The 27,422-nt window shown below is 38.2% G+C and overlaps 2 protein-coding genes and 1 long non-coding RNA gene across 21 annotated transcripts in view; 1 reads left to right on the forward strand and 2 right to left on the reverse strand.

The window, feature by feature from the left end:
* Positions 1-638, reverse strand: part of WDSUB1 (WD repeat, sterile alpha motif and U-box domain containing 1) — a 29,076-nt gene extending 28,438 nt beyond the window's left edge. For both annotated transcript variants that reach the window (XM_088168505.1, XM_088168499.1), the window contains exon 1: positions 566-638. In XM_088168505.1, coding sequence (XP_088024631.1) covers positions 566-623 — 58 coding nt within the window. In that variant the 5' untranslated portion in view covers positions 624-638. The remainder of the gene's footprint in view (positions 1-565) is intronic.
* On the forward strand, positions 7-26,619 carry LOC148223256 (uncharacterized). 2 transcript variants are annotated; one of them, XR_015804945.1, is made up of 3 exons: positions 7-489; positions 19,362-19,582; positions 26,413-26,619. It is a non-coding gene; the product is annotated as an uncharacterized LOC148223256 (long non-coding RNA). The 2 variants fall into 2 exon arrangements; XR_015804943.1 differs by lacking the exon at positions 26,413-26,619 and adding an exon at positions 21,175-23,653.
* BAZ2B (bromodomain adjacent to zinc finger domain 2B) overlaps positions 2,262-27,422 on the reverse strand; it is a 110,022-nt gene continuing 84,861 nt past the window's right edge. For 12 of the 17 annotated variants that reach the window (XM_088168492.1, XM_088168491.1, XM_014890610.2 and 9 more), the window contains 16 exons: positions 26,614-26,868; positions 25,641-25,855; positions 24,166-24,240; positions 18,886-19,129; positions 17,303-17,365; positions 15,960-16,104; positions 12,722-13,386; positions 11,923-12,199; positions 11,615-11,770; positions 10,999-11,159; positions 9,770-10,080; positions 9,248-9,383; positions 7,327-7,473; positions 6,380-6,642; positions 4,884-5,027; positions 2,262-3,719 (listed from right to left, as the gene is read on the reverse strand). In XM_088168492.1, coding sequence (XP_088024618.1) covers positions 3,566-3,719; positions 4,884-5,027; positions 6,380-6,642; positions 7,327-7,473; positions 9,248-9,383; positions 9,770-10,080; positions 10,999-11,159; positions 11,615-11,770; positions 11,923-12,199; positions 12,722-13,386; positions 15,960-16,104; positions 17,303-17,365; positions 18,886-19,129; positions 24,166-24,240; positions 25,641-25,855; positions 26,614-26,868 — 3,411 coding nt within the window. In that variant the 3' untranslated portion in view covers positions 2,262-3,565. The remainder of the gene's footprint in view (positions 3,720-4,883; positions 5,028-6,379; positions 6,643-7,326; positions 7,474-9,247; positions 9,384-9,769; positions 10,081-10,998; positions 11,160-11,614; positions 11,771-11,922; positions 12,200-12,721; positions 13,387-15,959; positions 16,105-17,302; positions 17,366-18,885; positions 19,130-24,165; positions 24,241-25,640; positions 25,856-26,613; positions 26,869-27,422) is intronic. The other 5 variants (XM_088168493.1, XM_088168488.1, XM_088168480.1 and 2 more) reach the window with 3 other exon arrangements.

The raw sequence follows: 27,422 nt of genomic DNA on the forward strand, positions 1-27,422 counted from the left end.
CCCCCCCCCGGCCTCCCGGTATGGTACGGCCCGGGCGGACGCGCCCCGCTCCGGGCCGTGCCACTGCACGCCGGCCGCGGGGGGAGCCGGAGCTGCGTTTCCCGCTCTCAGCGCCGCCACTGGTCCCGGCCCTGAGGCAGCGCGGGCGCGGATCGTGCGGCCTTCAGCCCTCCGCGCCCTCAGCTCCGACCCGGAGCCGCACAACAGCCGCCGGCGCTAGGGCTCCCTTGGCACGAACCCTGCGTGGGTGCGGCCGGTGCCAAGGCCTCTGGGAGCTCGGCGGGACGGACGTTCCCGGCCACTGCCGCGCCCTCAGGTCGGCACACGGCCGGGCGCCAGCCGTGTCCCAGCGGGCAGCGGGGCTATGAGATCTCGGCTCCGCCGCTGAGATCGCCACGGTGACCGCCCCAGCCCGCCATGGGCGCGGAGCGAAGCAGAGCGCAGGGGAGCTCCAACCAAGAGCGCTCCCTCAGGCCCAGCAGCCGTCAGGTAATTTACATCATCGCCTCTCCCCCCGCACAAACACGCTCAGCAACTCATGCATAATAAATAGTTTCTCCGGCACCTGTACGTTTTGAGGAAGACAAAGTCACCTTCTCGGAGTCACTGCGCCTAGAGACCATTCCCTAAATGATTCCGTGTTTAGTCTGTACCATGTCACGCTCTGTTTTATAGCACATTGTTTGATTGCGCACTCTGATCCACGGCTGAAGCCTGGCCTTTCATTGTTCTGAATCCTAGGTGACAGCCACTATTAATAAGAAGGCTTTAGACCTCCTTTAAAAGATACATACTTTGATTTTCAGCTGCTTTTTTATCATCCCGTTTTTTTCAAAGAGATAGCAAGAGACAAAAGAGCACCCACACTCAACCAAAACATTCTTCATTGAGCACCATTACAGTACTTATAAAATAGTAAGTTTGAAAGTTTCGGAGTAAATTCTCTAAACTAAGACTGAACACTTCGTTCAGAAAGAATGAGTGCGCACTGGAAAAGTTCTCCTCTTAAGAAAACATACAAACATCAATAGAAAAGAAAATTTATAAAGAGGAAACATTACAAACATTTTTCTAGTAGTTAAATCCCTGCTCTTTTCTATGGAGATACGAGGGCATATGCATTATTCAAGCTTGCCATTCAAATATAGTATTTCCTGTAAATTTAATTTTACTGGAAGAATAATGAAGACACTGACTGTTAGCAAGGAAAGCAATACACTGGCCATGTCAAGTTAGAAAGAGGTGATGTTTGTGTCACTGTCAGCACTATAGCAGCTGTTGCCACCTTCCCAGCTGTTCAGCTGAATTGGGATACAAGCTGAAAAAAATGCAACTTGTAATACAGATATTGTATGTAGTGTAGCTGGTAACCTGACATTTCAGAAAACTAACAGTTCTAGTATTGCAGAGAAAGCATTAATCAGTACAGAATCTGAAAAAAAACCCACTGAAGAACTAGATTTCTCAATTACCTAAGCATACTTATAACAGCTTCTTACAAGCTTACCATCATAAATCCAAAACAATGAGTAATCTTCATATAGCTGTTACATGTCAGCAAATCTCTTTACTGAAGTCTTCAGAAAGGTCATGAAAAGGAAAGGCAAGCAAAGGCATGGAGCAGTCAGTGTGGGAGCTCACGTTAACACGCAAGACTATCTGACACCCAAACGTGATCTTTTTATTCAAAGTAATAACAGATTATTCTAATAGGACTTTGGAATAAATGAAAATACTACTGAACATGAAATTCTGGGGGGAGCAATGGAAACATTCATTAAAAAATAGGCACTAAGACTCAAACATGGCAGACCTAGTTTAAAAGCAAAAGCCAACATCCCTCCCAACATTATTTTGTGAGAGAACTACAGGTATTGTGGTTCCACAGTATCTGTTTGTAATTCCTGTATTTTCTTCAGTGAGAGCAAGGATTATGATTAATGTCCTTCTACAGCCAAAAAAAGGGACAAACCCTTACATGGCCAGTGTTTTTCAGAAACATGACCAAATGTGTGCATTTCCATGCCCATAAGGACAGTGATCAGCCTGGCATACCTCTATTATTTACAGGCAGGGAACTGCTCTCTGACTCGGCTTGGCAATTCTTCCTTATGAACTACCATTAAAAGCCCAGGAGAATTAGATGCATCATAAAAAGAAATGAATATTAAATGCAAGACTCCTAAGATACTGTCTAAAAAATAACCCAAACCAAAAAACCTGTATACACAGGACCTGAAGTATTGAAATTGCCAAGAAAATCTTGTTTGCAAAACAGTCTTTTATTGTATCCGTGCCACACGTACTAGTGAAAAATAACACTCATAAAAAAGGAAAAGAAAAAGAATGCTACCTTTCCACAACATTTCTTTTAAATAAAACTTCAAGTACTCTTACATTAGTACAAAAAAAATTCCAATCTATCTGCCCCAACAGGCCAGCACAACACACAGTAGATAAAACACAGTGGTTACAAATGTCTTCTTTTGTTATTTTGTGGCAAGGCAAATGGAGGGAAATGTTTCTATGAAAAAATACTGTGTGCGTAGGAAATTGTCACAATTTTCTTCCACATGGATACAAATGATTATACGTGAATTTGAGGCCGTGGGGGCTTGAAATTATATAACAAAATAGAAAAAATGGAAAACTAATATCCCCTACACCCTGTTTTAAAGGCAGGCACTACCAAGATTAAGGAGACTCCACAGTGTTGGTAGAGGATAATTACTGTACAAGCCATAGAGCTATAATTACCTTAAGACTAAAATAAAATGCTACCATCCTCCTAAGGCATAAACAATAATGTCTGCAAACAATATGTACACATCATACATATTTAAAACAAGACTTAATATAAACAATAATGAACAGTATATACATGTCTCAATTTTTCTTCACTGTCTTGAAATACAATTTAACTACACAAGTGATGCAGCAACATATATATAAATGTACTTGTAACTCTACAGTAAAGTTTAATTTTTAGTGCCTTCACAGCACATCAGTGTAAACAGTTTTACTTGGCTTTGTTTTATATTTTAAAACATTCCTTGTTGTATTTTCAACATTTAAAGCAATTTTCTAGTTCTTCCTTTTCACAGAAAACGAAGATTCTGAATGCTGTATAATCATAAATAATTCATAAAATTAAATACATTCACTAAAAAATAAACTACAAAGTAAAAAAAATGAAAAATAGATATTTATTGAAAGGGAAAAGAGAACCATTTCCCCAAGTAGAGCTCTGGTGGTTGAATATTCAGTGCGTTTTGATAAATTGCTATTGCACTATAACACCCCTTTTTTTGAAATTCTTTGGGTGTGCTTCCCTGTTCTACCTAAATTAGTTTGTTAAAACACACAAACCAATAACCAAGGGGCCATGGTTGCTGTAGGAGTGAAGCCTTTAAAACTAGTATCACAACTCTGTGACATTTTAAAGGAAAAAATTAGTTACGTATGTGCCTTGCACTTCCATGTAAATATAGTTCACATTGCTGGTCTTATCAGTCCTCATTTAATGGAAAAAAATAAAGAAAAGCAAAAAAGAGTTCTAGTAGCTTCAGCTCACTTTGAAAATCTCTGTCCATTTTTTTTCAAAATACTTCCTCATGTTGTGGCCAGCCCTGCCTATGTCAGAATCATCTTCATTGAAAGTTTCACAGTTGTCAAAAACAAGCCTGACATCCAGCGAAAATGCTTCAAGGTTAGGGTACCTGAAAGAAGAAAAAAGTGAATGATTTTTGGAACATAGGGAATCAAAGGGGAAAAATATTTCAACTACACTAGAAAATACTTTAAGTAAGAATTTAAATTAGAATTTCTAACAAGAAAATGAACATCAGTGAAAGGAAATACTCTCTTGTTACTGTTTTCTTATTTTCCTCTGAAGTTTTGTAAGGTAGAATTTCATGCCTGTACTGGAAAACAAACTTTTAGAAAACTAATGCCTCCTTCACTTCAACAGCTTTCTAGTTAAAATGCTATGGCTATTTTCCATTTATGCATCTATTCTTGGGTTCAGGGTCCTTCCAGAATGTTGGACAGAGCTGAATTTCTCTTAATGAGGAACAAATGGGTACAAAAAAAGGCTGCCCAGATAATCCTGTGACACTGTCTTTGCTAATTCTTCTTAATCTGAACATACCCCTGAATGGCCCAAAGACTGTTCCAATATTCACAGCAATTATTAAAAATTAAAAATGAAAGTTACATGTCTACTGATATGAGCACATGGGGAGCATTTAGATCTCATCTTCATGGGAGATTCCAAAGCTCCTTGTTGTATCCATGCTAGGAAAGTTGCTGTGTGGAGCTGGCAGACTGCAGCGGGTCCCTCTTCACAGATTCACTACAGCACAGGGATATTAACAAGGAGGGAAGGGACACACAGCCATGTAGTGTGGTTTTCTCTTAAGAATCTGTGCAGTCTAATTTAGGGCTATAAAATGATTAACCACCATTACAGGAGTGTTACCCACAACAGAGCTGGCAATTCACTCCACAGCCACATCATTTACAGGACTCCAGTAGCTTAAACCTACACAGTTGGTTCTCTCGACATGCAGTAACACTAAGACGTCTCCATGAAAAAAGATGAGGGAAAAAAAGCCTTCCTCTTGATTGTTTTGGTGCATTTGACCTGGCAAATTTTTAGTGTTTTTCAGCCAGTTTCACACATTCTCCCATCCAACATGCTATTTCCTTTGGATAGGGCAAAGATAAAAGCTTAAAATTTATAATTTTTCTTTTGACTGTAAAAGTAATCACAGATGTGTCAGAGCAGAACAATATAGTTTAGCTAATTTCAAAAATGTATTGTATTTCAGTGTTTAAATATTTTTAAAATGTAAAGTAAAATTTACAATAGGTTTACTTACTGTCCACTACTTAGCTTGTCTCTAATAGTAGAAAAGTCCATAGGTTTTTTAATAACTTTCTTATAACCAGGAACAAGTTTCAAGTTTACAGGAAGTAAGAAAGGCCAGGCATCTTCATGAGTTTCCAATTCTGAGAGAATCATGCTGAATAAAATAAGGTTTCAAATCAGTATTTTTAAACTCTTCATACATTCACAGTGTTTTCACTACTACACGAATTCCCTATGAACTGCTAAAATACTCACTTTACAAAAGGAAAGCACTTTATTCTGCACCCCTGTGGGAAGATAGGTTGAAAGGATAGTACAGAAGGCAATCTGTCCCGATGAATTACAGCTGTACTGATTGCTGAGGAGTGCAAACATCTGTGCCTGCCCAATGAATTTGGGTGTTAAAAAAGAGTGGATTAGCTGGCCACCAGTTAGTTGGAGCTTAGGACCCAGAGTCTGCTGCACTTTGGGATGGAGTGTGCTGGCTGTGCTGTGAGGAGGAAGGGACATGTGGTTTGCAAGGGACAGACAAGGTAAGAAGATGATGTGTAAGGGACAGCCAGGGTAAGGTGGCCAGGAAAGGGACGGCTTGGGTTTAGCCAGTCATGTAGAAGGAAGAAGGGATCTTGGAGAGAGGAGAGAAGGAGTCAGTACTGTGTGAAGCTGCCCACGAGGGAAGGAGTCAGAGTTGCCTGAGAGAAGTAAGGTGAAAGAAGGAAGGAAAGGTTTTCTAATAAAGGACTGGTGGTGATTCCAGTTCATCTCAACATAATTACTACACACCCCGTGCAAGGCTGAGAGCAATGTACATGGAGACAGACAACTGAGTAACTAAAATAGCATTAAGTTCTCTCCAGGCAACCTGTGCAAGATGAAATTCCAATGATAACATCCCAAAAGGAAACATGGTCTTGCAACTTTGACCCTCAATGTAAACCATTTGCAAACCAGCTGCTAATACTGACTTTCCAAGACTGTGACGAGGCTAAACTAAGTCTCTTTTGACTGAGCAGCAATGCTACCACAGCAGATGGTTTGTGTGTGTCCCTTGGGACACCACGGAGAGTGGCTTTGGTACCCTTGAGAAATGTGTCAGTACCACTGCTACTGGAGTCACTGCTCCCAGTCCTGAGAGAAGCATTCCCCCAGTACACACACACAATGTGTGCACACACAGAATGTGCACACACAGAATGTGTACACACACACACACACACACACACACAGCGTGCACACACACACAGCGTGTGCACACACACACACAGTGTGCACACACACACACACAATGTGTACACACACACACACAATGTGTATACACACACACACACAATGTGTACACACACACACACACACAGTGTGTACACACACAACGTGTATGTGCACATACACACATGACATGTATATGCATATACACTTGTCAAAGTATAGCATTCCTGTTCCCCAGAATAGAAGAGAAAGGATCAGGTATACAAGACTTACCCCTACATTTAGAATCTGACACTTTACCTGCATATAGCCAGGTCCTTCGAGTCTCCATCTCTCTTAGGTTTCTTAACAGCAGTGCAATTTTCTTGCTTTAACTGGCTTACACAAACATTTTCATCCATCTTTCTTTTTTTAGGGTCTGTTTTTCCTCTTTTTAAGGCAACGCTTGTAGTTGCAGAGTCTTCATCCTCTGTTTCTCCTGCTAATTTCCTGCTTCTCTTTTGTTCATTACTTTTTTTACCTTTAATTTGAAGCTTTTTTATCTTTAGAGTTTGACCACTTGCCTACAATACAAAGAACTGAAATAAGTAATAGAAATTACAGAAACCTCTGTTATTGACAGGCAGCAATGAAGATCAGAAACAGAAGCACCAAAACAAATTAAATATTTAATATTAGACATTATTCCCTTTTTGCTCTTCTCTGAAGGCAAATAAGGCTGCAGAAATTCCTGGTACTCATGATCTAGGTTCTCAACTTGTGACAATACAAAAGCACCTGACATCCAAATTAGTAAAACAGTACCTCCTAACAATCAAGTTGGCATAGTTTTAGAGAAACATTAGTCCATTACTAAATGACTGATCTAAACATAAAAAAAAATTCACTAAGTTTTTCCTCTTTTTCTTTTGAATCAGACCCTGAGACACTGGTCTGTCAACACTTAATGATGAAATTTGAAAGACAAACAATTAATACATTTTAAAACAGAAATGAAAAATTATGATTTTGAATTAGCTTGAAAATTCTGTACCTACTTACATCAAAGAGTCCACAGTTTAGAACAAATAAAACTGTAGCCCTCACTGCCACGAAAATATAAATTAAAGAGAACTACTAATCCCATAATTTAATGGGAGTCCCCCATAAAACATACAGACCACTATTTTCACTGAAAAAAGCAGTGGTAGACCTGTAACTCTACCACATATAATAAAGCAGTCCCTTCATCCTGCCAGGAGAGTTACCTTTGCTATGCAGGCAGGACAGAACCAGTCCCCATCTGGGATGGTGCTGATCTTGGGTCTGTGGCAGTAGGTGTGACAGCCTTTATCACAACCATCACAAAGGAGCAGCAGTTCCTCATTATCTCCCTTTCGACAAATTTGGCAGTACTGCAATTCAAGAAAAATGGGTTTAATTCAATTTTTAAAATTTGAAACACATAAATGGTACCTAAATTACCCTTCTCCTTCAAACACACAAATTTACTCTCAAAAATACTTCGATTTTACTTCAATCAGAATCTGCTAATGATCATATCCATAGAAGAATAAACAGAGTATGTAAGAAATTAATTTAAAGGCTACATTTGGGGAACATGTTAGAGAAAGCAGTTCATTTATTATAAGACAGGCGTCCCTAGACCACAAAGAAAGATGAGCACTTTTTATAATTCATTAATGTCTGTGAGAAGTAAAGGTATACCTTATCAAAACCTCTTGGCCCAAACATACTAGCTATGAAATCTTCTCTTCATTTACGCCCATACTGTATACATATCTTGCTATTTAATAAAGAACATTTATATTTCACAAGAGTATTTCCACATAACTATCCAAGGGCCACCATGAACAAATTCAGTAAAGCAAAACAAATGATGCCAGCATTTCCTAAAATTCACACTAACTGAAAAACATCAACGGACTGTCAATTTTCTTACATATATTGTGTGATTTTGCTAATCCCTTATTTCTAGACATCTTTTTCAGGAACTTAAAATATCTCCAAATATTTTCACCAAATACATATGTTTACTGGTATCACAGAATATTCTGAGTTGGAAGGGACCCATGAGGGTCATCGAGTCCACCTCTTAAGTGAATGGCCCATCCAGGGACTGAATCCATGACCTTGGCATTACAAGCACCTTGCTCTAATCAACTGTGTTGTAATTAAAATATTTAAATATTTAATATATTTTAAATATTTAATATATGGAAATATTTAAAGCAAATTGAGAGAGATACATTTTTTCTGAATAATAAATTACTTCATCTTGAAATGTTCCAATACCTTTTCAGGTGTTCCTACCAAATTCATAAGCTTTTTGCCCTAAAAATACTGCTTAATACTAACTGCTATATAAACTCAAAAGTGCAGCCTGACATTACAGCTTTTATTTAAATAATCCTTTAATTGCCCAGATGTAATTAGAATCTGTATAGGACTAACAGAAAGGTTAAAATTAGGAAAAGGGCCACAAATGGAAGAATCACTTTTCCCACCCACTACACACCACTTGTCATACTTGATCACATCATAGTCACTATAGCTGTAGTAAAAAGTTTTGTTTTCAGAAATTTCAGGTTCAGAGGTCCATGCAAATTTTGACATATCCCCTTTGCATGCTTTTTTTGTATATGTAGTTGATGTAGATTGACTGGCTGAGTGTACCAGGAAACAGATATTTCAGCTTGTTTCCTCACACATTTGCCTAATTTGTACGTTCAGTTGTGAGAACTCTGCATGCAAAGAAACTGCATATTTTTAGCATCTCAACTTCCTTAAAAAATGAAATCCTTAATGAAGGATATGTGATGCTGAACCTCCGTAAAACTTGTGTCACAGGTGAGGTTAGAAACACTCCATTAGAAAGAGTATGTTGCATCAGATGGAGCAAGATAACTTTTACCTTCATGTTATCATCAAAGAACAATTGCCATCTTAAATAATGTAACCATTTCCAAGAGCCTTCTATCTTAGCAAGTTCGGGATGCTAAATTTGGTAAGCAAGGGACAATCTTTTCCATAAGGTTTATTCATCTGTGCACAATATATAGTTTAACTGTGTGAGGTTTTACATGTAGTAGTAAGAAATGCATTATTCAACGTAAAATGCCTGAAGTTGGAAAACTGGATAGAGCAAAAAACAGTTTAGATACTTACAACTTTCATAATGGATTTTTCCCATGCTATTGATTTCTGTAGCTGCTGAATGCACAGAGCTACCTGGGCAGCACTTCGGGCTTCTGACAGTGCCCTTCTCCACACCCTTAGCCCTGGAGCAATATCCTCTTCAGTTCTGCATTAAAATACAGGCAAATTAAGTAGGTCACACCCGTGTTTGCTCATGTTTAAATGTGGGACAATCATTATCACACTGAAAGCCAAGCAATGACAAAACGTACACAGCCAGTAAGTATAAGGTTTAAGCAACTAAATTTCATGTAGTGCACAGACTGTGGCTACGTGCCTCAAAGCTTAGTCACAACCAGTTAAATGTAAGATAACTTTGCAAGATTATTAACAAACGTAACAAAAAAAATCTTTACAAAGCACCATGCAGAATAACATGATCCATATGGATCACAGACATACAAGAAAGTACATAGATAACAGGCAATAAGAAAATAGGCTCCAATTAGCAAAGAAGCACAATAATTTTTCAAGTTAATCTCAATAACCTACCCGTCACCATCACCACTAATAGATGGTGCAGGAGCAGGGACAGTAACTGTGCCCACATTATCCAGTTTGATCTGAATGGTGGTACTTAAGGGGCTCTTCAGATACCTTCGCTCTATGTTCCGCTCCAAGTCAGCGAGCCTGGTTACAGCTATATCTAGAGGGTTGTCACTCCTCCGCTCTAGACAGCTGGCACTGCCTTCTCCGCCTCCAGCACAATCTCCATCGTGCTTCTTGTGCAATCTAGTAATTGACTTATGTTCATGATATACCAAGTCGTCTCTCTCTGACGCAGGTTCAGGACACAGCCAACCCTATGTCAATAGAAAGGTGTGGGCATTTATTGGTTGCTGTTAACTCAGTGTGTAAACACAGGAACTGTTTTACGGAATCAAACTAAGTAATTGAAGCACTGTTTCCAGTAGATCTTGGTTACTTGTAATCCATCTGTAGAGACATTTTCCAAAATATCCAGAGAACTAAAATAATTAATCAAGAAACAGAAGCATTACCGAACTTTCTGAAGGGACCTTTCTGCAACAGTCTGCGTTCTTATCCCCTTGTCAAGTACCCTGTTCTATTGGTTGAAACATCAGAACAGGTCTACCTGTTCAGTAGGCTCAGGAGGCAGTATCAGGACACAGGAAAGTAACATCCATCTCATGCCAAAAACTAGATTCCAAACACTGCACCCATACTATAACCAAACATATGCAATTTGATAACCTTACACCCACCTTGGAAAAATTCCAAAATCCAGAGAATTCTTAATTCTATCACACTCATAACCATTACATGTTCTCCACGGCTCTACAATACTCAAGTAAATTATTCTGATGCACTTGTAGGCATTTCTGAAAGCATTAACAGCAACGATCACACAAACCAGGCAGAACTGTGGCAACCCCCTCCTCCGAGAGTTAGTTATTTCACTCCATGTGAAATACAGTCTTTGCATTCAGAGAAGGTTAACAAAATGTACACGGAGCTGCACTGTAGGAGAACACCCTCCAGGAACTGCCATTCTGAACATCTTCAGCTGAAGACTGAACTGCAATAAAACATGAACTGTTCCAAACATGAACCTCCATGATACTGCAAAATGTATTTGTTTCATTTGTAGGCAATTTAGGATGGAATAACAAGGCACTTACCAATACACAAAGACTGCTGCCTGGTTTAAATTCTTACCACTTATTTTAAAGAGACATTTTACTGAAAGTTGGTTTTACCTTAACTTGTAAACTAGCTGATGCAACTCTCCTCTCTAGATCTTCCACCTGCTGAAGAATAGCAAGATCCATCTCCATAGCTTGTTCTTCTACTGACCAGTTTTCCACAACATCCCGAGTTACCTGGTTATCTTCATTTTCATTGATATCAATAATTGCAACTGTATTTGAGAATCACATTTTTATTATTTTAATTAGCATTACAACTGCACTGGTAAATTCAAGCTGATTTTCCTGTCACTCCAGTCAAATTCTGGAGAACTGTTGTAGAAATATACTATTCTTAAAATATGCAATATGGAAAACAAAGTCTGTATGCTTTCAAACTTGCAATTTAAAGGCAAGAAGGGGAAGGAAAGTCCAAGTGTCACAGAGATGGAAAGAGCTTCAGAAGGTTACCAGAACTTAAGAAGGTTACTTATACCACTAGAACTATTTGTATTAAATAGCATTTCTCTAATCCAGTATCTTTCCAGAACACGGCTGGTGAAAATGCAACTACAGACAAGGAGACCTTTACCCTTTTTGTCCAGCCATTACTTTAACTCTCCTGCTAAAGATATCCCAAAGAGCTCTACGCCAGTTGTCATGTGTAACATAAATATCAACTACATACCATCCTTGTTTTTGATGCAGGCCAGAGTGATATAATCCATGTGTTTCTGTATTTGCTTTTGTAAGGCCTTTTCTCTTATTCCCCTGAGATGCAGCACTTTAAGCAAAGCTTTTAGGTCCTCCGGATCAGTAATCCTCCACCACCCATACTGCATTTCTAAATCAAGACAAGCATATGAACACTTTGCAGGTGCTTTTTTATGTGATCACATATGATCAGATTAGAAAATCAATACGCAAATTATTTAAAAATTGTAACATGATAGAGGCACTGTAGAAATTATCATCTTGGTGTTGCATTACACTTACCTTCTGGTATAGGCTTTGGGTTAGGATAATCTACAGGCTTGGCTACTTCAGCTGCTGTAGAAGGGGTAGAAGATATTCTTTCCGCTTGTAGTGCTGGTGATTCACTTTTACTTGCAGGAATACTAGATGCCAAGAACGAGTTACCATTCACTTCTGATAACCCCAGCCCTGATCCAAGAGCAGGTAAAGGAGATGGAAATGGAATATTTGAAGTAAGAACTCCTGTAGGCCATCCACAAAACTGAAGTCCCATTATAGGTAGTCCTGTCTTCATCTGCTACAGAGCACAAGTACCATTACTATAACCAAGAAATCTGACTTATGATGCTATTTGTCAAACAATAATCACAAGGACACAAAGACAGCCTTTACTCAGTACATCAATTAGTTTCAGAAAAACGAATATAATACTGACATGTATACTTCTTATTAGGGCCCAGTTAATGGTAAAAAACAATAGCTTCTAAAGATAGGGTTTAGTGTCTTACACTTCCAAAAATCAGTTTGTATTTACTTGCTTTTCATTTAATACCAGTAGCCAACATTCTAAAAGCCAAATTATTTCCTGAAACACACACACAAAATTTGGCTTTTATCATACATTGGCTTACTTGAAAAATCATAATCTAGTATAATCTAGTATAAAACTTCTGCATTTAGTTACTAACATTTAGAAACAGAAGGAAAAAAAAGAAATGCGGATATAATGATTGCAGTTCTGTGAAATAATTTGTATAAACACACATCCTGCCCAAGTAAGCTCTGCAAATTCAAGTCATTCAAAAATTAATTTACTGACCTGCAGCGGTGACAACGCAAAAGGACTTAATCCCATGGGACTCTGTGCAGAGGTTGAGCCCAGAAGAGGAGATGGAACAGGTGAGGGTGACTTTGATGGTGGATGTGACTGAGGAGTGAGTGGAGCTGCAGTAGCTGCTGTGTCCACACGGGTCACCGAGGTGTCATCACAGGGCACCCGTGGCAACAGGCTGAACCACTGCCTGCTCTTCTCACTAAGAGTCTTTAACAACTGATCATTTGCAATTAGTGGAGAACTGTAAAACTTTCCGGTCCCACTGGCACTAGGACTGAAAAGATTATTAGAATCAGACTTCTCGATGGAGTTTTGTGATGCAGGGGGTTGCAGACTGCAGAGAGAGTTTTTTGAGTTACTTGGGTAAGATAATGTGCAGCCATTTGCTGCACTGCCATTAGGTTTTGGGGACATAGTGTCAGACTCAGGTGGCATTTTTGCTACCTCTAACAGTTTGCTTAATTTTGAAAATGACCCAGGCTTTTGTAAAAACAGGTTAGTGCTGTCCTTTTCTTTCAGATTTTCCTTTTGCTCACAGTGAGTTGTAGCTAAGCAATGTAGTTTTTCTTCTGTTTCAAATTCTTCTTCTTTGATATGCATACTTTCTTCCTTTTTTAACTTCTCTTTTTCTTTTGCAATTTCTTCTAGACCTAAAAAGGTACAAGAAATACAGATTACCTGTAACAGATCAACTATTTTACGAAGTTTTTATAATCATAGTTTGAATTAAAAATTACTTCCTTTTCGGTTCAACACATGTTAGATTCCCATGTCTTTGCTATTGTTGCTGTTGTTAATGAAATCCCTTTTCACTTTGCAGCACACTTTGCACAGCAAACAAGTTTCTAGGCCTATAGATTTAAACACTACTGAACACTCTAGGAAAAACCACCTCAACATGGCTAACACACTACTGGATTCACACATCTGAAGCAGTTTGCCAGTGCAGATCTTTGAAAGGGACAATTTTTTGCCAACTTTCTTTTCGCAGGGCTCTGCATGCCTCATTGAGAAGCCCCTCTGGTGATATCAAGGGAGTGCAATGTTTACAGCCCTAAGTTTATTTTTGCAACTGATAGTTTCATTAAACACACAGCCAACTACAGAACCAAAATACCTGTTACAAAATCAAATATTCCCCAAATACGGAAATAACATTAAACATTTTACTTCTTTCAATACAAATCACTAACAACTTTGGACTGTGCAACAATAACAACAGTCTGTGAAGTCTAATACTCTTTCAAGAGCCACCCAGCATGACTGGAACTCTCCATAAACTAAGCAGACAGCTAATACCTAAGAAATTTGAAGTACAGCAAGCAGAAGCTGATTTAAAAAACACAAGTTTCTTCAAATATAGGAGGTGAAAAAGATCTGAAGATCTACCTTTAATGAAAGGAAAACTTCTCTTATTCACTACTAGTCTTTCTTAACCATTTCTCTTCTACCCTTGTACTGACTGCCAACTCAGACAAAAAGTCTCTAAAAGTATAAAATGCTTTTAAATAGAGAACTGTTAGCACAAGGGGAAGAAGGTAGAAAATCCAACTTCTGATTTTATGTTAATCAGATACTGCAGTCAGAAATAAACACATGGCTTACAGTTCATGGCAGCCACATCTACAAATATTTACTTGCTCCCAAAAAACCGTAATTTCTACAAAGAAAAGTACTTCCTCTCCTATTAAAACTTCAAAATGTGTTCACAATTATGGTCTGTATCAAGATATAAACAATTTAAGTATCAACATAAGCACAAAAATGGCTACAAAAAAGGGACAGGGAAGTATTGTTTAAATGGACAGATCATTCAAGACTTTATGTCTCCTATTTCCAAGGGTTAGGGTTAAGCAATTAGAAATAGATAAACTAAGAGCTGAGGGGAAGAGGAGGTCGGTGAGAATTTAAGAACACATCTGTTTTCCTTTTCATGGAGATTAAACTTTCATTAAGACAACATTAAAAAACAGAGGTTTGCCCTACAGCTCTTGGGTAAAACTTCTGTGTGGGTTTGTCTGTGAGGGTTTTTTTACTCTTTTAAGACAGGTAACTGTATGTAAATTATTTTCTTTGTTTACCATTTCCAAAGCATTTGGGGATTCATCTGGTTAAAATATAATGAAATGCAGCAAACCAAAGTTATGCAAGCAGCACATTCTATGTGCAAATACTCGTGCAAAACAATCCTTCACACAGAGCACAAGTTAATGCGGCGCAGGAGACAGAGAGGAAACTACTTTTTATGCTACTCATTTTAGAAAGATAATTTAATGATCAAGATTACAATTAGGGGAAGTTCTATGGCCTATTTTTGGGCCCCAAACGAGGCTAAATTTCCTACTATGCCGTACTGTTACAGTTAAACAGCTCTCTAGAATTATGCAATTCTCATGAGATCCTGCAATTCTGATGTGCATCAGATTTTTTTTCTTGTTATTTTGTGAGGGAAACAATGTGACAGAAATGAGGTTTTTGTTCATCTGTGTGAAAATTAGAAAGGATTTTCTGTGGCCAAAACAAAGGTTTATCTTTAAAAATTCTAATACTAACAGAAAAGTCAGATTAATACATAATTTCATAATTTCATAATCTCTTCAATTAAAAATGTGTGAAAAATTCAACCACAGTTAATATACAACTGTCAAAACCCAAAATTACATTTTAGTTTTAGCAAAATTATTTCAGCAATTGCTGGTTAAAGAAAGATCAATTGGTAAAATATAGACACTAAATCATGTGGTTGATTAGAAAAAAAGGTACTTCACTGCATGAAAGTAATTATCATATTTTTGCAGACATCTATCAGATCTTCATGCACTGAATAGTCTGTGCATCTGCAGAAAATCCGAGGATTAAAATTTTTTTCTGCATTCTATGGTCTTCCTAATTTTCATACACAGAGGCCATTGCCATAGGGAAAGGTGAAATAGTTCAGAAAGAGTCAAAAAACTTTGCAGGTAGGTAAAAGCATAACATGTAGAAGTATAATAATTGAAAAGTTCCAAAATACCAATCCTTGTTTTGAAAGGTGTTACCTGATCTTTCCTAACCAGAAGGAGATACCAGAGAACCACCTGAGTGGAGAGCTCGACTGGCAGCAGCCCGAGGGCATCTGCCTGAGGGTGAAGACCCTGCTGCACAAAGCCAGCACCTCTGCAGATGGGCAGCCTGCCTTGGCCTTGGGTGTCTCTGTGTGCCACCGCCCCTTTCTGGCTCTTACCTTCACCGCTTTCCATGCCTTCCACAAAAATCCCACCACACTGGGGCAGGATCCAGTACCGGCGCCGGTAACGGTCCTGCCCAAACATCATTGAGCGCAAACAGTGCGAAGCTTCAAATAACTTCTTTCTGTACTGGCTTTGTTGCTGTTTTAAAAGGGAGAGCATTACAAATCAGTGGGGGGAGAACAATCTCATTATTACAGAAAACATCTAGCTGCCAGACTGAACAGAAGTTCAACGGTCAGACAAGGAGGCCCTCTCAGAGATTCGGGATAATGGTGTGCCTGTGTGTTCTGATATTCTACTCACAATCGCTGCCTTAACGATTTTACTTACAAAGCTTCCTTTAAAAAAAAAAAATCAATTAAAGCACCCCTTGCCTCAGCCTAGGTTTATCAGTTTTCCTCTAAAAAACACACTTGTCTTTTTATCCCTGACTCTCAAAAAGCCATGGATCAAAGAGAGATTTCATTGCACGAGAACAGCAGAAATCCTAACAATTACACAGCATCAGCAAATGGTAAACAGAGCCCTGAAGACAGATGATAGCACAACTGCTGATGGGAGACTAGTGAGATATTTTAACTGTTTCTAAAAAAATGACAACATCAATACACAAATATAAACTCTGTCTTTGAACATAACACAGCTCTTTAAGGGGGCCAACAAGAACTTCAGTTTGTTTATTCAGTTCTTGCTCTGCTAAATTGACACTGCTGGGAGTCAGGTGGAATCCTGGACTGCTAATTTACTGCAATTCAGAACGAGAGAAACCAACACACAAAGTCTTAAATGGCAAATTTTCTAATAGGAACAATTAAAACATGGGCCATGAGTACCCCTAATTACAGCATTACATCTTTCTCCTTTACATCTGTCTTCCTATTCTATTGCTGCTTCTTTCAAAATGTGAAGCCCAGACAGCTCTGTATTGGCTTGGGGCACAACTGCAGAAATCAGGATGGAAAGGAGGGCATGAGAACCACAATCCATTGAACTGAAGCCATTGCTTCTCATGCAAAATTTGTCAGCACTTCCTAAGATCAACAAACAGGGACAGATTAAGTAGATCTGGATTAAAATTACATTATTTTTAATTTCCCAAAGTGCTAATATATTATCAACTATTACAATTAACTGCCTTTTGAGTGACCTCCACTTAGTGCCACCAGACTGAACTCACAGTTAGGTACCATGAATCGAAGCATCATTCATACTTTCACAAAACAAGAGTAGATATAGATTTCAATTTATAATAAGTTGAAGCACTGAAAATTTTGTTTAACAAACTCATGACACCTAGTGATCACATTTGTAGCAGAAAAGAGTAATGATCTCTCACCTTTGTCAGTTTTTCGATCTGTTTCTCTAGTTCTTCAACACTTGCTGTCTGGTCCCCATCATCCTGTAACCACCAAATTTATTTCATAAATTCATAGATAAAATCATACTACTATGTCTTATCATTACTACAGGAAAAAGATGTAACAGAAAACGAGAGGAAAATACTAAAGAGGAAAAAAAAGAGTTCAAATTGTGTGCTTGTGCAATATATTTCACTAGCAACAACATAACTGAAAAGAGGATACACCTTGAATCTTTTCAAACCACCCCAGATGTGGACAAAAGAGAAAGCTCATGTTTGCTAAAAACTGGAAGTAATTCAGTTTGTGCGTGAACACAACACAGAATTTAATCTTAGCTTCTCTGAAGCTGTTTAGATAGTCAAAATAATTTAAAGCATTTCTCATGCATGAAATAATGGCATCTCTTAAAATCCTATCAGTAAGTCTTTGGTCAGTCCACATTTGCATGTACTCATGATTAAGTCTGTGGTTGCCTTTTTCTTTCCTGTTTAAAAATGAGAGTCTCGTCCATGATGAGCATTTCAATATAGCTGAAGAAAATCTTTGGAGATAACAGTAAGTTTCCAAAAGAATATGGCCAAAATCATCTACACCCTAAGATACAAGTCTTGTATTTCTTGGCTCTGTAAAAGTGAACCAGAGTAAAGCCTTCTGAAATACCACAATGAATACAAAATGCAATGGAACTCCTGGTAGATCAGAAAATTAATTTCTGAACAGTTACTGGAATTCTGTCTATGAAATGCCCAGTGCACCAACACAGGAGGTTGTACAACAGGAAGAAGGATTAAGGGATGGCCTTGAGATTATAAATCTAAATATTACTCTTTTTAAATTCTGAATTATTTTTAGAAAATTTGGGCTGTCCTCTAAGGTATTCTCTTAAATTCATACAAATTCTAATACTTGAAATAAATCCAGGATAACAGCACAAAGGGCTATTCCTACTCTAGAAATTGGCTGGGTTTCTAATTAAGGGTGTACGCAAAGACCTGAGTTCACATAAGTTGGATACATGCGTTGTTCAAGTAGTCTTAAAAACCTTTGAACCTCACATGAATGGATCATTTTCTGTTTGCCAGAAAACACCCAGTGCAACACCAAGTGCTTTAAAACATAGTCTTTTCTATTGCTTATGCCTTGTGTCAGGTTCCATCCAGTGGAAGCCAGTGCATTTCCATTAAAAACCAGCTCAACTAGGTAAAAATCTTTCAGTGATACTTCCTGTATTGTATCCGACACCAACGAACAAAATTTATCATCTTGTGATCGAATACAGTCAGGCAGTAACTACCTGGGGGAAGTTGGGAAAAAAATACACAGGAAGATCACTCAAGCTTCACAACAGAGAATGTTAAATGTAACTTTATTGTTCTGGTTTTTAGTAAACAAAGTAATAAAAACTAATAAAAATCTAAAAACCTTGGAGATAAGTTATTCTCCCCTCCTTTTTATTGGCAACATGTAGGGGAAATTGTGCCATATTAGAGAAAAACAGAAGGAAAACAAGTTTTGGCTTATTCACAAATGACATTTCACTATACTGACAATTCCCCACCTCATCCTCACAAACTTCTGCCTTCTTTCCTTTTTTATCATCTTTGTCCTCCTCATCCTCCTCATCCTCGTCTGCCTGGTCATCGCTGTCGTCGTCGTCGTCGTCGTCATAGTCGCTGTCGCCGCCCTTCCGCCGGCGCTTGCGCCCGGGCGCGGGCGGCTCCAGGGAGTGCGGCTCCTCGCCTCCGTCCCCACTGCCCGCAGCATCTCTCTTACCAGTTTTCTTGGCATGAATGATTCTAAGCCTTGAGACACATGAGAAAGGGTGAAATGATGGATTATGTCTGTAGCATAAACATACCTCTCTTCCTATGAGATTGAAAGAAAATCATACATTTCAGATTTAAATTAGAGCTTCTGATCTATCATGATACTGTATTTTCTCAATACTTATTGTCAATAGTCAGCAAGAAAAACTGAGGTTATAAAACCCTTACAACTCGTGGTTCCATTCTGAATAGACTTTGTTTCTCCCAGGTCAATTTTATTGTGCAACTGTTCAGAAGAAATGAAACACAGGAAGGATTTTGAGAAGTCAGGAAGACGATACAGAAGAAAGAACCGTTTCAACTTCTTTATCTTTTATTTAATTCATTTAAGAACATGATGATGAAATACCTGTGTCTGAGCCCGGGAGGAAAAGGCAAAAATCCTCACTTGGAAGCATGAAATTATATACATTGCATGGCAACAGCAAGGTTGGTTTATTTTTTTTAAATTTTCAGATTTTTAAGAACTTTAAATATTATTTGACTTTCGTCCTATAGCTGAACTTTTTATTCTAAGACATACTTTTTTTCTGGGGAATTTAGTTACCTCAACTACTAAAGATTACTCAAACTGTCATTTTTCCTTTTATGAAAGAAAAGGGAAACTTACATACCAGTTATTATGGTTGTAGTAGACCTCCTTCTTCTATAAAACCCCTATAAGACAAGATTCCACACAGCAAAAATTACAGTTCCACCTGTCAGGGAGCTTGCAGGCAAACATGCTGAACCACAGGAGGTGTAAATAGCCAGGCTGAACCAGTCACTTATCACGCAGACCAAAAACGCAACTGACTTAGAAGAGATTCATAAACGTGTAGAAAAGACAAAGATTTTGTAAGAGATGACTGAAGAAGGTAGGATGGGAAAAGCAGAACGGCAACGACAAACACAATTACCAGGACGTAATTTTTCCTTGTCGTACTCCTCTCTCTTCCCATCCTACAGAACAATATTCCATACAGCAAGTGGCTACAAGTGCAGTGAGTGCTGTCCAAGTACTGGCTCCAGGGAACACTGACACAGGGACCAGCCTTCTAAAACGCTGCTAACCAGAGCCAGTTCTCAACAGCACAGACTGAAATGAAGGTGTCACTGGTAAAGTGGGAGTAGCACTTTTTTAGAAAAAGACTGTTAGCCAAGAAATCATCAAGGGGACTTGAAAAAATGCTGGGCTTTGGTTTTTTTGGTGCAGTTTTGTTGTTGCTGTTGTTTTGGATTGGGTTTTTATGTACTGGTTAATCCACTGGAGAATTTATTAAGTTTTATAAATTTATTTTTCCCATATCAAGTGGATGTTTACCTGTTTTAGTGATTTAAAGTATTTTTACAAAAAAAAAAAAAAAAATCTCAGTATCAGGCCTTTCAGTGAATTTGATAGCAAATAATCTTTCCAGGTATGGTGCAAAAACCCTCTATCTCACTGAGCATCAATACTACTCAGGTTATTGATTAAGTTTTTCAGAAACCAAATTTCCTTTTTAGAAGGATAACTTCAAGCCTCTTCATATGGACTGGAAATTCCTGCCAATACACAGGAAATAACTACCAAAATCATTAGTCAACGACTGGATTGACTGCTGCAGTGCTGGACGATTTTAGAGACAATTTACATACACTAAGATAATCTTGAAGACAATTCAGTATTAAAGCTGGCAAGTGAATGTTCAAGGACCTGCAAATACCCCTTTCATATACCTAAGGGGAATAAGAAAAAACAAAAAAGGCTACTTTTGCTGAAAGCAAAAATAAAGATTCAATGTTGTCAAGCACTAAAGGAAGCTTGAACCATACTGCAAGTTATCAAGCATGCAAATGAACCAAAGCTGCTCCCCTTTGGTAGCACCACAAGCAGAAAGCAGCAGCAGTCCCTACTCAAAGTAGTGCAGAGGCAGAAACCAATGCCAGCATAACTTCAAAAATATTCAAGAAGCATCATGATTTTCCTGTTGCTACCTACACATATGGCTCACTGAGAGAAGAAAACAGTTACTTAGGAAACTGTTCTTTCTCACTTTCAGGTATGGACCAAATCTGCATCTGCAACTGCTGAGAGAATTATAAAGCCTAGTGGCCTATAAAAAGAGTGGGTGGTCCAACAGAGAACCAAATGATTGACTTAAGCCTGCTCTAATCTGATCTATAATGCTTACTAGATCACAGAAAGAAAATTCACTTTCTGACTTAGTTTTCATGCTTTCCACATAAATTTTGCATGTAAGTATTAGGTAGTGCCAAAGCAAAGAAATTCTGAACATTGTACTTTCAATATACTTCTAATATACTTCACCTTGCATCTCAAAAAATGAAAGTTTGACAAATCAGCATTAGCATCTCCTACCCAAACTCAGGGTGTAATTTCTCCCTTTAGTGATGCTGCTTTTATTATACCATCATCATTGAGAGTTGAAATGGTTTCATTCAACAGAAATTAACTTATACTTACAGAGCATACTATAGCACTGGCATGTTAAAAGAACACAGTTGCAGTGAAAAACTTGTTCAAGTCCTGTAAAAAACTGAATTATTACCTAAACCTCTAAGAGGCTGTATTTCATTTTTATTGTTTTATGTTGATCTGGCTACAAAAGAGATGCCAAAGAGAAAACGTGTAATGGAAAAGGAGATGCTGAGACTTTGATTATCTAGTTTTTTTTAAAAAAATAAATCACAGAATCATCTCAGGTGAGAATCTGACCACAGCTGTCACACAAAAAGCACAAAGAAAGATGAGTTGATCATACAAGATAGGTGCCTTTACAAAAATGGGATTACTAGCAAGATTCACATTGAAATGTGATAGAGAAGGAATTAGATGCAACCTCTCACTGAGCACCAGTTAAGCAGAAACAGTCCAGGCAGTCCAGAACACAACTGCCAACCACCTCTATTACACTTACTAAGATCCTTGAGGGAAAGCATCCCTGAAAACAAAATGCAATGAGTCAGTCTTCCAGCCTGGGATCTTACTGTTGCTTATTTGCATCTGTCAAGCACAAGCTTTTGTATTTGTTTTTACCCTCCTCCCCAGCTGAGAGGTCTGTAACATTAAAAAGTGAGAACATAAGCACAAAAAAATCCTTCATTGAACACATGTGATGCAGATAGAATCTTTTCTCATCCTCCTTGGACATACTTGCAGCCAGCCTGGACACAGTGATTTGAAGATTAACAACAGCAAACACTGGCCAAGCAGGCTGAGATGAAATAAATCCATTCCTCAGCCTCTGTTAATCATCCCCTATACACTTCCCACAGGAGGGGCACAGAAAAGTCTGTAGGCAGTGCAAAGAGGTCACAGCTGCTGATCACACAGCAAGTACTCCACTAACCAGGTATTCCCATGCAAAACTGTTTGGGACTGGGATGCTTAAAAATTAGACCAATATGTGAATGGATGGTAAAGATAACATGTAAGAATTAAGTCTGGAAGAAGAAAAAAGCAGCAAAATGAAGACTGAAGTACACAGATTTCTTTTCAGAGAAGCCCCAGAACAGTTGTAAGGGCGTATGGAAAACACAACTGACAATAAAGAAGAAAATATTGTTTAAAACTGATTGAAGAAGGCTCTTCTAGAACCTTCTTGGAATTCATAAGAAAAAGTGGATAATTCAAAAATTTTGAATCAAAGATGGAGAGAGATGAATCAAGCCCAGTGAATTCAAAGAAGCAGAAGAGCAACATTTCTGAGCTCTGCTGCAATACTTGCACTCAAAAATAGGGAGAGCACTGGAACCCGAAATCCACACCTGAGGGGAAAAACCAAGAAAGAGAGAAATGATTGTAGCAAGGAAGAGGAGCTTGGGACTTCAGAGTATGATGCTCACTAGACAGGGAAGAAATGAGAGATTATAAGGAAAAGGAAAGATCCTACATCTACAGGTACTTACAGTTTGATGGAGGGAGAGAAAGACTAAGCAGCTCCTAAGAAGACAAGGAGAGGTAAGGGTCCCATTTCACTAATGGTAAGTTGGGCTACATCAGAACTTCAAAACCACTTCTTAAACTAAATCCCATAGAGGGTATATAGATGAAGACAGGAAAAAAGCATCTAGGTTATCCTCAAGGTTAAAATACATTAACTCTGTGCAGACTTGGATTTGCAGTATTAGTAGAGAATTATTGGTCTAATTTTTTCCTCTACCTCCCTCTTGTCCTTCTTCTTTACTTCTTTCCTTCTTCCTTCTGATACATTAAAGGGAAAAAATGGAGACATAAGATTAGAAACAAAAGTACCTAAAGCAAGGACTAAGAAAGGATACACCGTTCCTAGCAAGGAGGTAAAGATGACAAAGGAAAAGAAAAGCAGTCTGGCTATGCATTTTTACCCCCTGTGATTCATGAGCGTTATGCCGTCCAGCTTCCTGACAGTTGGAGTCAGTATGGTTGCTGTATGGAATTTTGTCTTGTAGGATGGGAGAACAGTGAATATGAAACTGACAACCCTTAATAAGTTCCAATTTTACCTTAAACAGAAATATAAAAAATATAAAAAACAACTCAAAGCTTGCATTCTACATACGATCCCTAGCTATAGGGAACAACATGACATTGACAGATGAGAAACACTAAAATAACATAAATTAGCAAAATTCCATTGGCAATTGTTGTATGAAAAGCATGATGTCTTAAAATGCCTTTCAGAATGAACACTGGGAATTATGGTAGGTTCAAATAAACTTTAATTATGTCAATAGCAATTTTATGGCTCCTTTAATATTCCAATAAAAAAGTTTTTCATTTCCTCCAAAGAATACAAAATTAGACTTGACTTTGCTCCAATTCTGAGTGACACTAACCCTCTGAATCTCATGCATCTTTAATAGACTATAAAAGACTGGTGTTGCAATATTCTAAATCTACATCTGTCTTAATTAAGCAGTTTGGTTACTAATTTCTTGGTAAACCTGTAACTTCAACAGCTGATTAGAACCAATTCTCTACATAGCAGTGTATGTGAACAATGGCAAAAAACCAAAATATTGTAATATTTAAGGAAATGAAAACTTACTTCCGCAGTTTGCCTTCAACCATCCATTTATCTCTCCTTAAGTTTGACATATAATCAATGTTTTTATCAATTTCACTGTCAAAGATGAAAATAGTCCATTAACTGTGAGCTTATGTATCTTTTTTCTGACAGACATTTACGTACAGACACTTTTCTTTCAAATAACTGTCTTGGAGAAGTCATTGAAATTCAAAATAAATAATTTTAAAGCTAGGAAACCACAATACTAGTAATGCCAAGGTAGTACACTGCTGTACCTATGTCAGTCTTTACCCCCAGTACCGCCTCAGCTTTCTTTCCACAAGAAGCACGGCATCCAACATTTCTTTTCATAGTTCTAGTTCAGGGTCAAGCCTCCAAATGTCTTTGCCACAAAGCATGTAGCCCCGTGCTGAGAAAACAGTTACCACTGATCCATCTGAGGTATTCTGCCTAGGATCCCTGGGATCAACAATCCAACATTCATTTTCCACTGCAGAAACTGAGGAACAAAAAAAAGGGCTTCGGTGCACACCCACTTCTGAGACATCCCAGCCTCAACAATTCAGCAATTACAGTTGTTTCTATGATCAAAATACAGAAACTCAAGTTCTGAGTGATCATTTCTACAAATAGGACCTAACAGTCAACTGCAACAAGAGGAAGTTTCTTTCTATGACGAATTTGACTGATACACATGAACTTTCTTGAGCAGCTGATGCACAGCACTTGTACTGCCCACTTCTGCTATTTTTCAGCTTTGGAAAACTTAAAGTATCTCTTCCATTCCTGCCTGACACAGCCCTGGTTAACTTTTCCAGCACAGAGTACCAAACCCAGCAAAACACACCAGGAAACAAAGCAGCACTCAATTAGGTGATGAAAAACTTTACCACAGAAAGTCAGTCTGTGGAAGAACAGGCGTCCCAGAAACTGGCATTTCCTAACTTTTTATTGCACATTGGTGGGTTTTGACAAGTTGTTGAACATAGAGGGGATTTAAAATTATGAAATGCTATACACTACTGACCACAAATGCAACATAGATCTCCTTGAATTAATATGATGATACATCAAGCCTGCCACCTCACCTTATGACCCTACTTAAAGTATTTGCACAACAAACATCTTCAAAAACAAAAGGAAGAAAGGGAAAACAGTGTACTGCAGAAGCCTGGAACAACTCTTCTAAGTTATTCCCTAGAATACCAAGTAAATTTATTTGCAATCAACCTCATCTTTAATTCCAAAAATTGCTAGAGAAATTTTGGTTCAAGCTTTGAAAACAAAATTACAGACCAAACAGGGAAAAGTTCTATTCTTCCATCATATCAACAGTACATAAAGGTAAAAAGCAGTAACTCAACCAATTTCAGCTTTCATTGTAAGAAGAACATAAGTAGTCCTCCTGTAACAGAACAGTGAATACACAGTATTTCTGAACTACATCATTTTTCTAATTTTATTTTTACACACCAGTTTGGGAAAAATCTTACCTTACTACACTTTTGCTGCATGCTAACTCATTGACCAGAAAAGCAAGTACTGATGCTTTCTGAGCTGGAGAATGTGCCTGAAAAGCTTTTGTCTTCAAGCTCTCTGTCAGCTCTGTTTGCCCACAATGAGCCTCCATGAAAATGTGCAGAATCTCAGACACATTATCTCGATTGATACCAACGTTCAGTAAGTGTTCCCCAAGAATAGTTTTAGCCTAAAAAAAACAAAGACATTTCAAACAATCATGTTTTAAAAAACACTCTTTTCCTTTGTAGGCTATATTATTGTTTATAAAAGATCTAAGGGTTTGTTTGCATTTTTACATAAAGACTTCAAACATCATTATTCTTTGAAACTATTCAAATGCAAATCTTAAATACAGTAACAACTTAGAATGTCTTCACCTCTAAAAGAGATAGTATTAGTAATAATTAAATGGATTACATGTAAAAAGGCATGGCCTAACTGAAAATTGATGAATACTGCTTTGTACAATGATGCTATGAAAGCTCTAGAGTGGAAGAAAGCTGTACTGGCTTGAAAAAGGCGGCCAGTAAGAAAGAGAGTCATGAATGAATTGGGGTTTTGATGAAGTGACCTAGACAGCAGACCTTAGGGAAAGAAATGGCAAGATTCACTGAGAATGTAACACGAGGATAAGAACACAAAGGAATGGACGTAAGGGAGTTAAAAGACATGGTCACAGATGTGACAGTGCCCTGCAAAAGGTCCAAATAAAAATGGGATGTGTGTTTGTTTGTTTGTTTGTAGAGAAAATGCACAGAAACACATCACGTCTGGAAAATGGGAAGGCTGATGGGACACAAGGTTTTGGAGTAACATTAGAACTGTGACACTGCAAAAAAGAATTAGGAAAAAGAATGGAAATCCATATGAGAGAGGTGTCAGAGACACATTATGAAGAACACACTGATATGTACAGGGTGTTTACTACGGATATTCTCTTTTTACCTTGTATCCTGTACCCAGTCCAGGATCACACACAGCTGCAGATACAAGTTTCACAAGCAAGTCCTGTACTTCTCCCATGCTGTCCCCTACGTTGAGCAATCCCTCTTGAAGAACACTCAGGGAGGGAACATCCACGGTCACATCAAAGCCAAGAACTTTACCGAAGTTACGCAGGAACTGCACTACCATGAGACAATCTGAAAACGTGCTTCCATCAAGAATGAGGCCTGGGATGCGAGGCAGCTCTGGGAAAGGCTGGGAAAAAAAGAAAAAAGTGAAAGATTCAGTAGCATATTTCAAAAGAAGATTTTTTGGACAAAAAAAAAAATTGATTGACACTTCCTTCTGACCTACAGCATGACAATACTGGAAGGTACAGGCGATAGGGACCTGCATTCCTTGTCCATTCAATGCTGAAACACGTTTAACTTTTCCCAAATGATAGGAGGCAAGAGATTTAAAAATACTTCTCTTTTGGCCAGGAGACACTGTAAGGATCTATTCTGAGCCAAATTATTGTAAATGTGGTGTAAAATTATTTAGGGGGAAAAAGGGAAGGGATTTCTCAGGATCAGAGACTTTGAACCCGAGCTTTGTCAAGTCCTTACAGACAAGAACTAAGAACTCGGAAGACTGGGAGAGTAATTTTTTTTGAGCAACAGCTTGTGAGAATTCTCTAGATGACAATCTAGTGTCTGTGTACTGAGACATGATGCATATTCCTGATGTAAAAATAACTTGAGTAAAGAATTTTTTTTAAGCAATCATGCTTTTTGGGAAGCAGGCCTCTTTTAAACAAAAAGCTTTTA

The sequence above is a fragment of the Sturnus vulgaris genome, chromosome 7 (assembly GCF_052056855.1).
Source record: "Sturnus vulgaris isolate bStuVul1 chromosome 7, bStuVul1.hap1, whole genome shotgun sequence".
In the NCBI taxonomy this organism is placed as follows: Eukaryota; Metazoa; Chordata; class Aves; order Passeriformes; family Sturnidae; genus Sturnus; species Sturnus vulgaris.